Below are 12,250 nucleotides of genomic sequence, written 5' to 3'. Positions count from 1 at the left end.
AGGCTATTATGATGATTATTAGGCTATTATTATTACTGTTAGCTATTATAATTAGGCTAGGCTATTATTACTGTTATTAGCCTATTAATGACATTCTGAAGTAGTCAATTTCAATCTGAAATGTGTTGGATAAATGTGTAAATTGTCAAATAAAGCGAAAGTGAGCACAGAGGCTGTGGCAGAGGCTTTTATCGGAGAACCAATCAGATGCGCTGGATCAGTTTTGGAAGCTGAAGCATCAGTACATAGGTCGCCGTGCGCGAGCTTTTGCAGCGATCAGTCAGTCTGAGCACCGCGACGCGCGCGCTCAATGGATTTTTGATTTCTGTATAGCCTTCATTAAAGCCAGAGATATGAGCAAAGAAGCAGAGGGGGGAAATCCAGACCAAACAAACTGCAAATATAAATCGCATCTGTTGTCCTCGTACTGCATCGACAGTATTCTAGGAAGGAAAAGTTCCTTAAAAGTTAAAGGTAAGTCGCTTATTATGATGCATTCCTGTTTTAGTTGTTTTCATGTATTGTGCACTTAATTATTGTTATTATTAACAAACATTATTAACTCAATGGTATTCAAGAGATGAAGCCTCTGCTTTAAATAAGAATTTATTTCTGTAGACTTGAAATAGGCCTATTCATTAGTGTGTAGCAAATATTGTATTACAATTAGCCTAATTAATAACAATGTGCAGTTATATAGGCCTACAGAGTAATTACGTACACTGTAAAATTAATTATGCATGACAACACGTTTTTTTAGGTTGCTTTAACTCATCAAAATAAGTTAAGCAAAGCTGTTAGTTAAACAAGATTCAACTAATTTAAGTCAGTTAATGTAATTTAAGTTGAAATGACTATTGATATTTTTTTTTACAGTGCAGCTTAAATAATGCTCATTAACACATCATATTAAATTAAACTGCACGGACATTATTTAAAAGTATAGTCTTTCCCTGTGTAATTAAATTATATTCTTATCTAGGACCTATAACTTAATTAACCCTATTGATAATAATTTAGATACATTATTTTTACTGACAGCATCACCGAACAGTTTGTGGTCCCTTCAAGCAGACATGCACCTGCCGCCGAAGCTCCGCCGCCCCTTCGCCGGGTTGACAGACTCCTCCACCATTCACACAAACGAAAACGAGGCAAGACTTCTACACACAGCTTGTGAAAAGATCAAAATTACTGAAGCCTCTCTAGTAAGCATCACTCGTGCTAGATCGTATCAGGAACATGCGTCTCTACAGTCCTGCAAAAACGCGTCCAGTCCCACGCCAAGACCGGAGGAGGAAGAAGCCGAGAGAGAGACAAATGTGTCTCCGAATCTATTGGGGCTTCAAGAACGAGACGCATATTTGAAGAATTGTGAGGAAACTACATTATCAGCGGGAAGTGACACTGAAGATGGGATGTTAAAACGAAAACAGAGGAGATACCGGACCACATTTACCAGCTATCAGCTTGAGGAGCTGGAAAGAGCTTTTCAAAAGACACACTACCCTGATGTTTTCACAAGGTAACGGCAACACTCCTGGCAAATAATTTGCCTTACATGTAGATTATCTAATGCTTTAACGTTATGCAATAAATAATAATAAAATTAAGTGATTTATTGGTATGGCATTATCCGTCACATCTTCAAGACAACAGTCATTTTCAGTATTTTAAAAAACACTTTTAAAGTTTAATAAAAAAAAATAAGTTTAGGCATTAATTATACATTTTAATTTATATTTCATATATTTTCGTTGCAATAGGTTGCCTATTCAAATCAGCCGTTTCATAGGGAATGTTTAGAAGGCAAAATATTGAATATTTGCTCACAAGAATGTAAACGAATAAATATCCAGGCTATATTATATTTTTATTTTATTTAGTTAAATTCATTTTCAATGTGAGTAAAAATAGAGATAAAGACTCGACCTCTCTCTCTCTCTCTCTCTCTCTCTCTCTCTCTCTCTAAAGGGAGGAATTAGCAATGAGACTTGATCTTACAGAAGCACGAGTGCAAGTAAGTCACTTTCTGATTCATCTCATCTTTTTCAACATTTAGTACTAGCCATGTTCTCTTTTACTCTTCATGACTGGGGCCACTTAAAAAGCATGTAACATTAACAAGATCACATAATTGGATTCTTAATTCTAAAAGTAACCGTTAAGTCTAATATAGCCTATCCTAAATATTGTTGGTATTTTAAATTACAATTCTACACAATGGCAATAATTCACGGGACAAACTATCGAAAATATAAGATTCATATTGAACATCAGACAGCCTACATACCTGACTTGTGGATTTGTGTATAGAAGCTTATTTCGATACACTGAAAAGCAACGTAAAAATAATATCTATAGGCCTATATGAAGATCTAGTGAGAAGTGGGCAATTAGATATTACGTCAGATAAAAAATGTCCAAGAATAGAAACATTCGTGTTTCTTTTATGTAGCTCTTTTATAAACTAAAGGCAACTTTACACGTGCCTAATTTATTTTATTTTTTTACTAAAGCGCGTTATTGTTCTGTTTATATTAGCACCTATTTTACCACTTTCATCAGAAATCAACCCTCTGTATTAAAGAGATAGTTCTCCCAATAATACACATTTATTTTATCATTGACATTTACTCCTCATAGTTGTTTGTTGCACAAATTTATTTTTTCTACGGAATACAAAATAAGACATTTTTAGAATATTTTTTTTTTCTTCACATTTTGTTTTAAAGAAGACGGAGAAAGTCATTCAGTTTTAGAAAGACATGAGTGACTGACAGAATATATATATATATTTTTAGGTGTTATTCTCAGTCATGACTGGTGTGTTATCAGAGATATGAGATGCAGAAATAATACAAGTTCTGTAACACTGCATTTTTGTGATATCCAAGAATATTCTATTTGAGCCTGTGGTCTATATTTTTCTTTGACTAAGGGAACAATTGGCAATAGCAACTTTATTTATATATAGCACAATTAAAACAACATAAGTTAACCAATGTGCTTTACAATGTCAGACAGAAAAAAATATATATATATGAAAGCACATCAATGGCAGTGGGACAAGATTTCTTTACCAAATGTACAAACTGTTCTTTTTACTTATTACTTGTAACTGACAAAAGCATTGTTTTCCTCTCAAGGTATGGTTCCAGAATCGACGTGCAAAATGGAGGAAACGGGAAAAGGCGGGGGTACAGTCACACACTCTGAGCCTACACTATCCTGGAACCCCCTCTGCTCCACAGTCCTTATGTCATTACCTAAGTGGGAATCCTTTTGTCCCAAACCCGCATCCAGCTATTGATTCAGCTTGGCCTGGCCCCCTCCAAAGACTGGCTCATCCACCCCCAAACTCTGCTTCCCCTCACGGCTTCAGTGCTCTGTTAGGGGCGGCCATGTTTAGACATCCCGCTTTCATGAGTCCCACTTTTGGAAGGTGAGCCTCATCTGCATGTTCAACACAAATTAACAATTAGGTTCCGTTTCACACTATAATTGTCTGTTTCTACATTTCACAACAGACTATTTACAAGCTTAGGTCCAATGGCACTGCAAAGGATACCCCTTCCTGCCATCGAGAGTCCAATTCAACGCTCCCACCTCACCAACAACCTTCTCTCCTCTTCACCAGCCTTACCGTCCCTTCCAACGGTGGACTTCCGTGCTTCCAGCATAGCAGCATTGCGTCTCAAAGCGAAGGAGCATTCTGCTCAACTGACTCATATCACAGCGGCAGGAATAGCTGGAAAAGATGAGTGCTGAGACTCACTCTCACTTGAGAGATCAGACCAAAGTCAAGCAGAAGCACTAATATCTACTGAGTTATTATAGATAAACACATGTCTCTTCAGTCTCTGGAACTTTAGTCTTCTAATAATTCTTTCTTTGTTTATTGCTGGTTGTTGATGAGTGCTGAAAGTTTTTGTTTTCAACAGTTGTTGAATGAAGCATCTAGATATATTCATTCTGTTTTCATAATTGTAAATTGATACAACAAACATAAAACAGCTATATCTGAGCAAGTTAACAGGGCAAGTTGCTTTTACGTGTTACTGTTACACATCCAACACTTTTTCAAGGTTTGTTCTGTAACAGTGTTTTCTTCTACAAGTATACTCTACATAAGACATACAGTATTAGGATATTTTGAAAAAGGATGCACTTTCTGTTCACAGAATAGTACTAAAACAGTTTTGTTATGCTTGCCATGTATTATACCATGAGTTTTATTTATATTTATTAAACTTAGGAGCCATAATTCAGGGATGGAAATAAAATAACCATATGCTCAACTTGATGAATTAGCCAGGGAAATGTTAAGATAATGTGAAAATAAAATGAACTGAATCGAAAATGCTTTGTTTTGTCTTAATTTCTTAGCCTATTTAATGCATTCAATAAATGGACAGGTTAAAAATGTATAAAGACCTATATTGTTCAATTTCTGACCTAAGTGTAAAGGTAATTTTAAAACGATTACATCAGACATTTAAATATATATATATATATATTTTACATTAATTTAATGCAGATTCGGCCAACAAGCAGACGCGTTTGTTTTTAACGATGGCAACAGTTCGCTGATCTGATTGAGCGCTTTTTAATATCTTTATAGAGCCTATTTGAATCGACCAAATAAGTACTAATATAGTTAGGACGAATACGAGAAAATAAACATTTATTTTAAAATTATTTCTATTACCTTCTGTTACCCATTAGAACAAGGGCTCGCCTCTACCGCCATGGGACTTGCTGTGAAGAAAGGCAAAATTTAAAGCTTTAACACCTCCATAGGTGTCCATGTAATCTGGGCATTAATGCCCAAACTTGTTTTCACTATTCAAGCAAATTAAGAGGCTTACGCTTGTCTCAGCTTCCTACTGTCCTTTTTTCTTGTCAAAGGCAGTTGTTAAGTCGATGCCATTCGTAAAAACTTTTCTTTCTTTAAAAAAAAACTAGTTTAACTCCTTTCCAACTAAGCTTCATCCAATTAGTTTGGTGTATACGGTGATTTGTCATCTGATCAGTGAAAAACAGCATGTCGTTGGACCAGCGTGGGACTATGTGTGGCATTTTTGACCTAACATTGAAAGCAATGAATAATATAGCCTATAATGTCCTACTTAAGATCTGAAACGCTATTCAGAAACCACCATTCAGAGGTCTGCCCGTGATGACGTAGGGCTTTAACGCGGTAAAATGTTTGAATGGTCAATTTAAACCACTGATTACCAACCACGGATTAAGACACTTTCTATAAAGAAAGGAACTGAACATTTTTTCGGGGCTTGCTATTGTGAGACCTCTGGTTATTTGGTGACTTGAGGAGGAGTAGAAGGATTAGCAAGTATTACTATGGAAGTGCAGGTGTCTTTATAAGCCTTTTTTCAATCACAAACTGAATCACCTACTGCTAAAGTTGTATGAGAGCCCAATATATTGAACCCAAATTGATTAATTGCATCTAACATATAACTTTATTAACAAACTTTATTGTAAGATGCGATTAATCGATTTGACATCACTAAATACAACGTGTCCCCAATCTCTTGGGTTCTCATACAACTTTACATATCTATATACAATACAGATGTGTGATATATGTGCATGTTTGTGTATATATATAACACATTAACAAATGTCCTGACGAGGGGCAGCTCAGGCAGAACAGGAAGCCTCCAGGGTGGTACCAATGTTACAGGGAACCAAGGAGGTGGTGGTGGCGGCTCAGGAAACCTGGGAGGGACCAGATTCACAGGGAGCCAGGGAGGTATATCAGTTCAGGAAGCCAGGGAGGTGCATTAGCTCGGGGAGTCTGGGAGTGTGGGCGGCTCTGAGACAGCGGACCCTGGGGGCTGGAGCCGACACTGGAGCGGTCTCAGGAGGGCTGGAGCCGACACTGGAGCGGTCTCAGGAGGGCTGGAGCCGACTCTGGAGCGGTCTCAGGAGGGCTGGAGCCGACACTGGAGCGGTCTCAGGAGGGCTGGAGCCGACACTGGAGCGGACTCAGGGGGGCTGGAGCAGACACTGGAGCGGACTAAGGGGCTGGAGCCGACACTGGAGCGGACTAAGGGGTTGGAGCCGACACTGGAGCGGACTAAGGGGTTGGAGCCGACACTGGAGCGGACTAAGGGGCTGGAGCCGACACTGGAGCGGACTAATGGGCTGGAGCCGACACTGGAGCGGACTCAGGAGGGCTGGAGCCGACACTGGAGCGGACTCAGGGGGGCTGGAGCCGACACTGGAGCGGACTAAGGGGCTGGAGCCGACACTGGAGCGGACTAGGGGTTGGAGCCGACACTGGAGCGGACTAAGGGGTTGGAGCCGACACTGGAGCGGACTAGGGGTTGGAGCCGACACTAGAGCGGACTCAGGGAGGTTGGAGCCGACACTGGAGCGGACTCAGGGGGGCTGGAGCCGACACTGGAGCAGACTCAGGGGGGCTGGAGCCGACACTGGAGCGGACTCAGGGGGGCTGGAGCCGACACTGGAGCGGACTCAGGGGGGCTGGAGCAGACACTGGAGCGGACTCAGGGGGGCTGGAGCCGACACTGGAGCGGACTCAGGGGGGCTGGAGCAGACACTGGAGCGGACTCAGGGGGGCTGGAGCCGACACTGGAGCGGACTCAGGGGGGCTGGAGCCGACACTGGAGCCGACTCAGGATGGCTGGAGCCGACACTGGAGCCGACTCAGGATGGCTGGAGCCGACACTGGAGCTGACGTTGGCTGTAATGAAGTGCATAACGGAAGGAGATACTCAAAATAAATCTTTAATCCAGGAATCAAAAATAAACAGGAGAATAACTAAACAACAACAAACACACTGATGTCAAACAAAAACAATGCAAGACAAGGAACAGACAGAAACTGAGGGCTTATGAGAGCAAACAAAGGAGCTGATGATATAATTAACGAGACACACCAGGAATACTAAAATCAATCAGAAACCTAGAAACAAACAGGCAGTGAACAGAGGAGAACAACCTATTAGATTATCAATGAAACTCAGACATGAACAGAACAGAAACAGGTTAAAAACAACCTAGCACTCTTTTATAATATAACTACAGAACATATTATTCACAATATATATCATGCACAGAAAAAAAGCCTCAATATTTAATAAGACTATCAACCTGACAACATTAGGTTACAGCAACAAAAGTCACGTTTAAAGGTTAGATCAGTGTAAATAGGCCCACAACCACTTTTTACAGTGTGATTTCAACAGTCGCAATACCTCGATCCTAAAATGTTTACTTTTCTCTCTTGTTTTCTTGTTGAAATGAAAACTCATTCCACATTCCCTACTAAGAAATGAGCCAAGTCAACCCCACATGTCAAAAAATAAGAGATAGAGAATTACAAATGCAAAGGAACAAAATTCTTTCGAACTTGGAAGAAAACACCACATACGTCTTAAAGCAAAGATATGTATACATGGGGAAAAAAGCATGAAGGATTGAAAAACATGACTAGACAGACTGTAGGTTTTTATTCAAATGTCCTGAAATTGTACATGAATTAGTGCCGCATGGAACAAGTCTTTAAATTTATACATGCCACCTTAACCACTTTCACTGTTTCTTTTATTTCCTTTCTCTTTTGATTTCACAGTCATCTTGTTCACCACCACCTCTTATTGACCGGTTAGACCTACTTCTCCTCGATTACCGCTTTACCACATCTGCTGAACTGACCCCTCGGCTGTCTTTTGAAAATCTTTAACCCCACAGCCCTTTCTGTTTCCCTCAGCAGAAAGTGCTGCATGTAAATTTCCCTCAATCACAGCAATAGCAGGTATCTCCACTGGCTTCACTGTGAAGGGGAGCAATCAGGGATAATTGAGTGCCTTTCAGAGGGAGCCTGGAGCATTCACTCCCATTCAACACCCGTCCATTCACCACATAATCACTCTTTAAACACACCCAATTTTCTGGGGGGCAAAGTCCTGTTATAATTTTGCTTAAGTGTATTCGGAAATCATACCCCCTTTGAGCCGAGATAATTGAAATCAAATCCTTTTCATGGCTACTGACATTTTTTGCGCTGCCAATCCAGTGTAATTAATTGTTGAAAATTGAGCCTGAATATCGTTAAATAGAAGGCCATTATGTTTTGAAAGGGGTGAAATGATCTACCATGCAGCGTGGAGATGTCAACGTGTGCTTCAGTTAAATGTCTTTGTTTCCCATGACTGTTTGCTTTGTAAAGATTAACATAAATTGACTCATAGCATAAGTTTTACTCGAGTCTTAGAGGATGGACCCTTTCTTATTATTTGTTCTTTGAGCACTTCAGATTTCTGGATAAAAGGTGCATTTTCTTCGTGAATGTCCTGTTCTGTGCAGCTGTGCTTATGGCTGTCGCATGATTTACGACTGGACTGCATTTGAGTAAATTCGACATGATTTGCTGTGTGACGATCAGAGTCAAAGTGCTCTGGGCTGATGATATTATTTTTTTAAGTAGGCTAAGTGTACCAAAAAGAATAATATTCAAAATGTTTATTTCATTCTCAATTCTGCATTTCAAAGGGTTTATTTCAGACTTATTAATAATATATATCTCAAAAATGATATCCCTCTTTTTTTTTCACAGTTCGCCATGCTCGGTTTATGATTCTCTTATGCGTATTCATCTGTTTTTGATTGGCTAGAACCACAGTTGGTTTTCAATTCTGATTGCTTTGAAGCTGCATTCTCAGCTCCATCATTCCACTATTCGGTCATTTACTCGTGTTTTCTAGCTTTCGCTCATTCTCTCAGCGGTACCTCTAGTCATTTGAATTCTGATGTGACTCCTGCTGGGTTGAAACTATTGGGCAGTTCGTAGCGAACAGAGCAAAACAAATTCATTATATTGCATCACCATAATGGTAAGGCGATTATATATAGATGGGATGGCTACATGAAAATACTCCAAATGGACCAATCAGTGATCAGCTGACTGAAATCAAGATTTAGATTATGGATCAGGCCAATGGGGCTGATGCCCTGGGGTCTCTAAAATAATTTTGTTGCTCTATTACGGTACTAAGGTTCTTAAAGCGGAAAGACAATTTTCTAGTTTTAGCGTTAACTCTGTGTCTTGCTTCAGCTGGTCGTATCTCAGGTCAGAGGTCAGAACCTCATCACCTTTATGCAATTGTTCCACACAGGAACAAATATCTTTCTCCCCCTCCCCTCGCTCTCTTACCTTCTCCTTCTGCAATCGTGCCCTGTTCTGTGTCAGTTTCCATTATATAAAGTCATTGTAAAAGTGATTGCTAGCCTTTGAAAATCAGTGATGGGAAGTCAATCAGCTTCAGCACTCAAAACGACTGTAGTCTGATTACCTGGCTGAGAGTGTGAAGTGTACAGGGTTAGGAGTCTATGCTCATGCCACGGTTAGTTAACATGTCTCTTTTAAGGCCCTTTCTGTCTGTCAGTGTGAACGACAGAAATGACACACAAAAAAAACGTGGCTTGCTCATTTTGGACTTTAAAACACTCCCTCGTTGGTCAGTTGTCGACAATCATCTTTGCTGTGTAAAATTTGGATTACTTGCAGCAAATTTCTCTTCAGATTTTGTACAGAAATTCTGGCTTTTGTGGTACTGGCACCATCCTGAGGGAACTGATTTAAGGACAAATATGTTGGAAATTTAGTACTGTTATTTATGACAGGAACAACTTATGTCCTTCCCCGTCATTCCAAACAAAGAAGATATTTTGAAGAATGTTTTTGTCCATACATTGCAATGTAGTCCAAAACAACACAGAGTGCCACTGATATGCAAACAAACGCATTTTTCAAAATATCTACTTACGATCTCGTTACATTGAATGACTGCATACAGGCGATGCTCACAATGTCAGTGTTTAGGATTTCTAATTGTCCTGTTCACACAGCAGCTTACAATAAGGCTCGAGTATGAACGTGGAACGGGAGTCAATCCTGAAGCGATACGTATTCGATACCGACAATGACTACATTTGAGTCGTGCGCAGACCGCAAAACTGACGAGAGGTCCGGTGGAAATGTAAAACGCACAGTTGACACACAGCTCATATTTGCGTCTCCTAAAAGTTACCGAACCCACCGACAACTAGTTGTCTAGTCCGTTCACACAGCAAGACTTCGCTGAAAATGCTGTTGGGTTGTGAGTCCTGGATCATAGATTTTTATGACATCACCGCAGACTTCAGCTTCTCTGTCCAATCAAATGCTCTCTAGAATCTAAAGCGTCCCGCCCCCTATGCTATAAATACAACCTGGCCAAAGCGACCGTTGACACGTCACAGAGCAATATGGGTTGGAGATGTGTGTTCGGTTGCTAAACAGCTCGAGTTTTATTCCGTTTTACAACTGTTAAGAATGATATAGCCAGAATTTATTCACACCTCTGCTATTGAATCCAACAATCCAACAGCTCGGATTTGCTTCCATAGTATACTGTCAAGTATGAATTGCAGTCTGTGAGGTAAACTGAACCTATTGGCTATTTGAAAACAGGGAGGAGCCATTCAATATGTCCCGCCTTAGTTTCAGTGGAAATTACGTCAACACATCATACAAAGCTGCGTAGGCACTTCAGTGGGCCTTTAAATGTTATAATATGAGGTTGCAGTGCCAAACAGAGCTAAGCTCATTTTTGGTCAGACAGAAAGAAATTAAGAAAAAATGCAAGAAAGAGGATAAATTCCAGCCAGTGGGTCAATGACTATACCTTGCATACACCATGGCAGATATGAAGCAGGCAGCAAACTGAACTGTATTGAATTAAAAAATCATCTTTTATAGTTTGGTTGTTTCTTCTGTATCTTAATTTATATTATATATTTATATTTCTTACTATATTTTTCAGTTTAAGCATCTTTCTAGATCCTTTTATTTCAACATATAGACCCATTATCCACTATTGCAATTACGACCCCTTCCTCCAGCTTTGCAGGTAATTATGTATCACCGACTTTTGATGGTTGACATTATACATGCTAGACTGGTCTAACCACTGTGACTGAAACACTTTTCCTTTATAGACAGACCACATGTCCATTCTAGTATCCTTACTCTCAGTCCCCCACTGACTATGTCATTCAGATGGAATTATATCTCCTTTCCCAACCACTGCTGCCCAGCTGGTGCCCACGGGCAATTAGCCCAGTAAGCATAATTGCAGTAATTTGTTAAGCGCTATGGCAACCTCCATTTAGGCCCAGAAGTAAATATATGTCTCCAAGTGTGCAAGACGTTTATGGATGTTCAAGACAGACATACATAGGGCTCGGGAATGTACACATTCTAATGTAAATTTGCTTTAGTCCCACTAGAGTACAGAGAACTGCTAATAGGAACAGTAACCATGTGTCTAGTACAGTCAATACCAATGCTGATTAATGAGTGTCTTGTGTTTAGACAGCGTGCTTGTGAAGCCAAACTCACTGTCGCTATGCAAATACAACCAGCGCTATGAAGATTACTTTTGTCTTCTCGTCAAATAAAGAAGGATGTGCTAAGGGAGAAACAATTCGTCTTATAGCAATAGCGCTAGGATGGCTCTCTTTGCCGTTTGTCTGCCAAACGAGAGTAAATGTACAGCCGTGGCCAAAAGTATTGGCAGAGACCAATCATTGTGTTTCATAAAGTTTGCTTCTTCAACTGCTTCAGTTTTAAAGGCTTTTATTTGTAAAAACATTCAATATATGAAAAGAATGAATATTTACTTCTTCAAGGCCACTGCAATTCACTCTGGCATATCAGCTTCTGGGCCAAATCCTGGCTGATGGTGATCCATCCTTGCCTTATCAGTGCTCAAAGTTGATCACAATTTGTCTTTTTGACTTCTGCTTTATCCATTCACCTTTTGAGGATTGACAACAGGTTCTCTATGGGATTAAGTTTTGGTTGAGTTGCCTCCATGGACACGGATCCAAAACGTCAATGTTATGCTCTCCAAAACACTTCATTATCACTCTTGCCTTGTGACATGGTTCTCCATCATGCTGAAAAATGCATAGATCATTACCAAATTGCTCCTGGGTTGTAGGGAGAAGTTGCTCTTGCAGGATGTTTTGATACCATTCTTTATTCCTGGAGTTTTTTTGGGCAGAATTGTGAGAAAGCCCACTCCCTTGGATGAAAAGCAACCCCACACATGGATGGTTTGGGATGCTTCACTGTTGGCACATCACATCACCTTTTCTTCACCGGACAATCGATTTGTCAGACGTCCCAAACAGTTGGAAGGGGGTTTCA

At 40.1% G+C, this 12,250-nt stretch overlaps 1 protein-coding gene across 1 annotated transcript; it reads left to right on the top strand.

Moving 5' to 3' along the window:
- Positions 1 to 202: 202 nt before the first annotated feature.
- On the top strand, positions 203 to 4,379 carry arxb (aristaless related homeobox b). Its single transcript, XM_079586141.1, has 5 exons — positions 203 to 474; positions 1,042 to 1,525; positions 1,975 to 2,020; positions 3,150 to 3,445; positions 3,531 to 4,379. Exons 1-5 carry the CDS (start codon positions 354 to 356, stop codon positions 3,769 to 3,771), a joined length of 1,188 nt encoding a protein of 395 aa, XP_079442267.1. The 5' UTR covers positions 203 to 353; the 3' UTR covers positions 3,772 to 4,379.
- Positions 4,380 to 12,250: the final 7,871 nt, after the last annotated feature.

Source organism: Phoxinus phoxinus (assembly GCF_949152265.1).
Source record: "Phoxinus phoxinus genome assembly, chromosome: 17".
NCBI lineage: Eukaryota > Metazoa > Chordata > Actinopteri > Cypriniformes > Leuciscidae > Phoxinus > Phoxinus phoxinus.
The sequence above is the reverse complement of the archived record's forward strand: the minus strand, read 5'-3'. Positions and strand labels throughout refer to the sequence as shown.

Excerpts from the sequence above, each read along its gene's own strand:
- arxb (XM_079586141.1), top strand. The coding sequence starts at position 354 with ATGAGCAAAGAAGCAGAGGGGGGAAATCCAGACCAAACAAACTGCAAA. Across the intron at positions 1,526-1,974 it reads TACCCTGATGTTTTCACAAG|GGAGGAATTAGCAATGAGAC; the intron begins GTAACGGCAACA and ends CTCTCTCTAAAG. Across the intron at positions 3,446-3,530 it reads ATGAGTCCCACTTTTGGAAG|ACTATTTACAAGCTTAGGTC; the intron begins GTGAGCCTCATC and ends ATTTCACAACAG.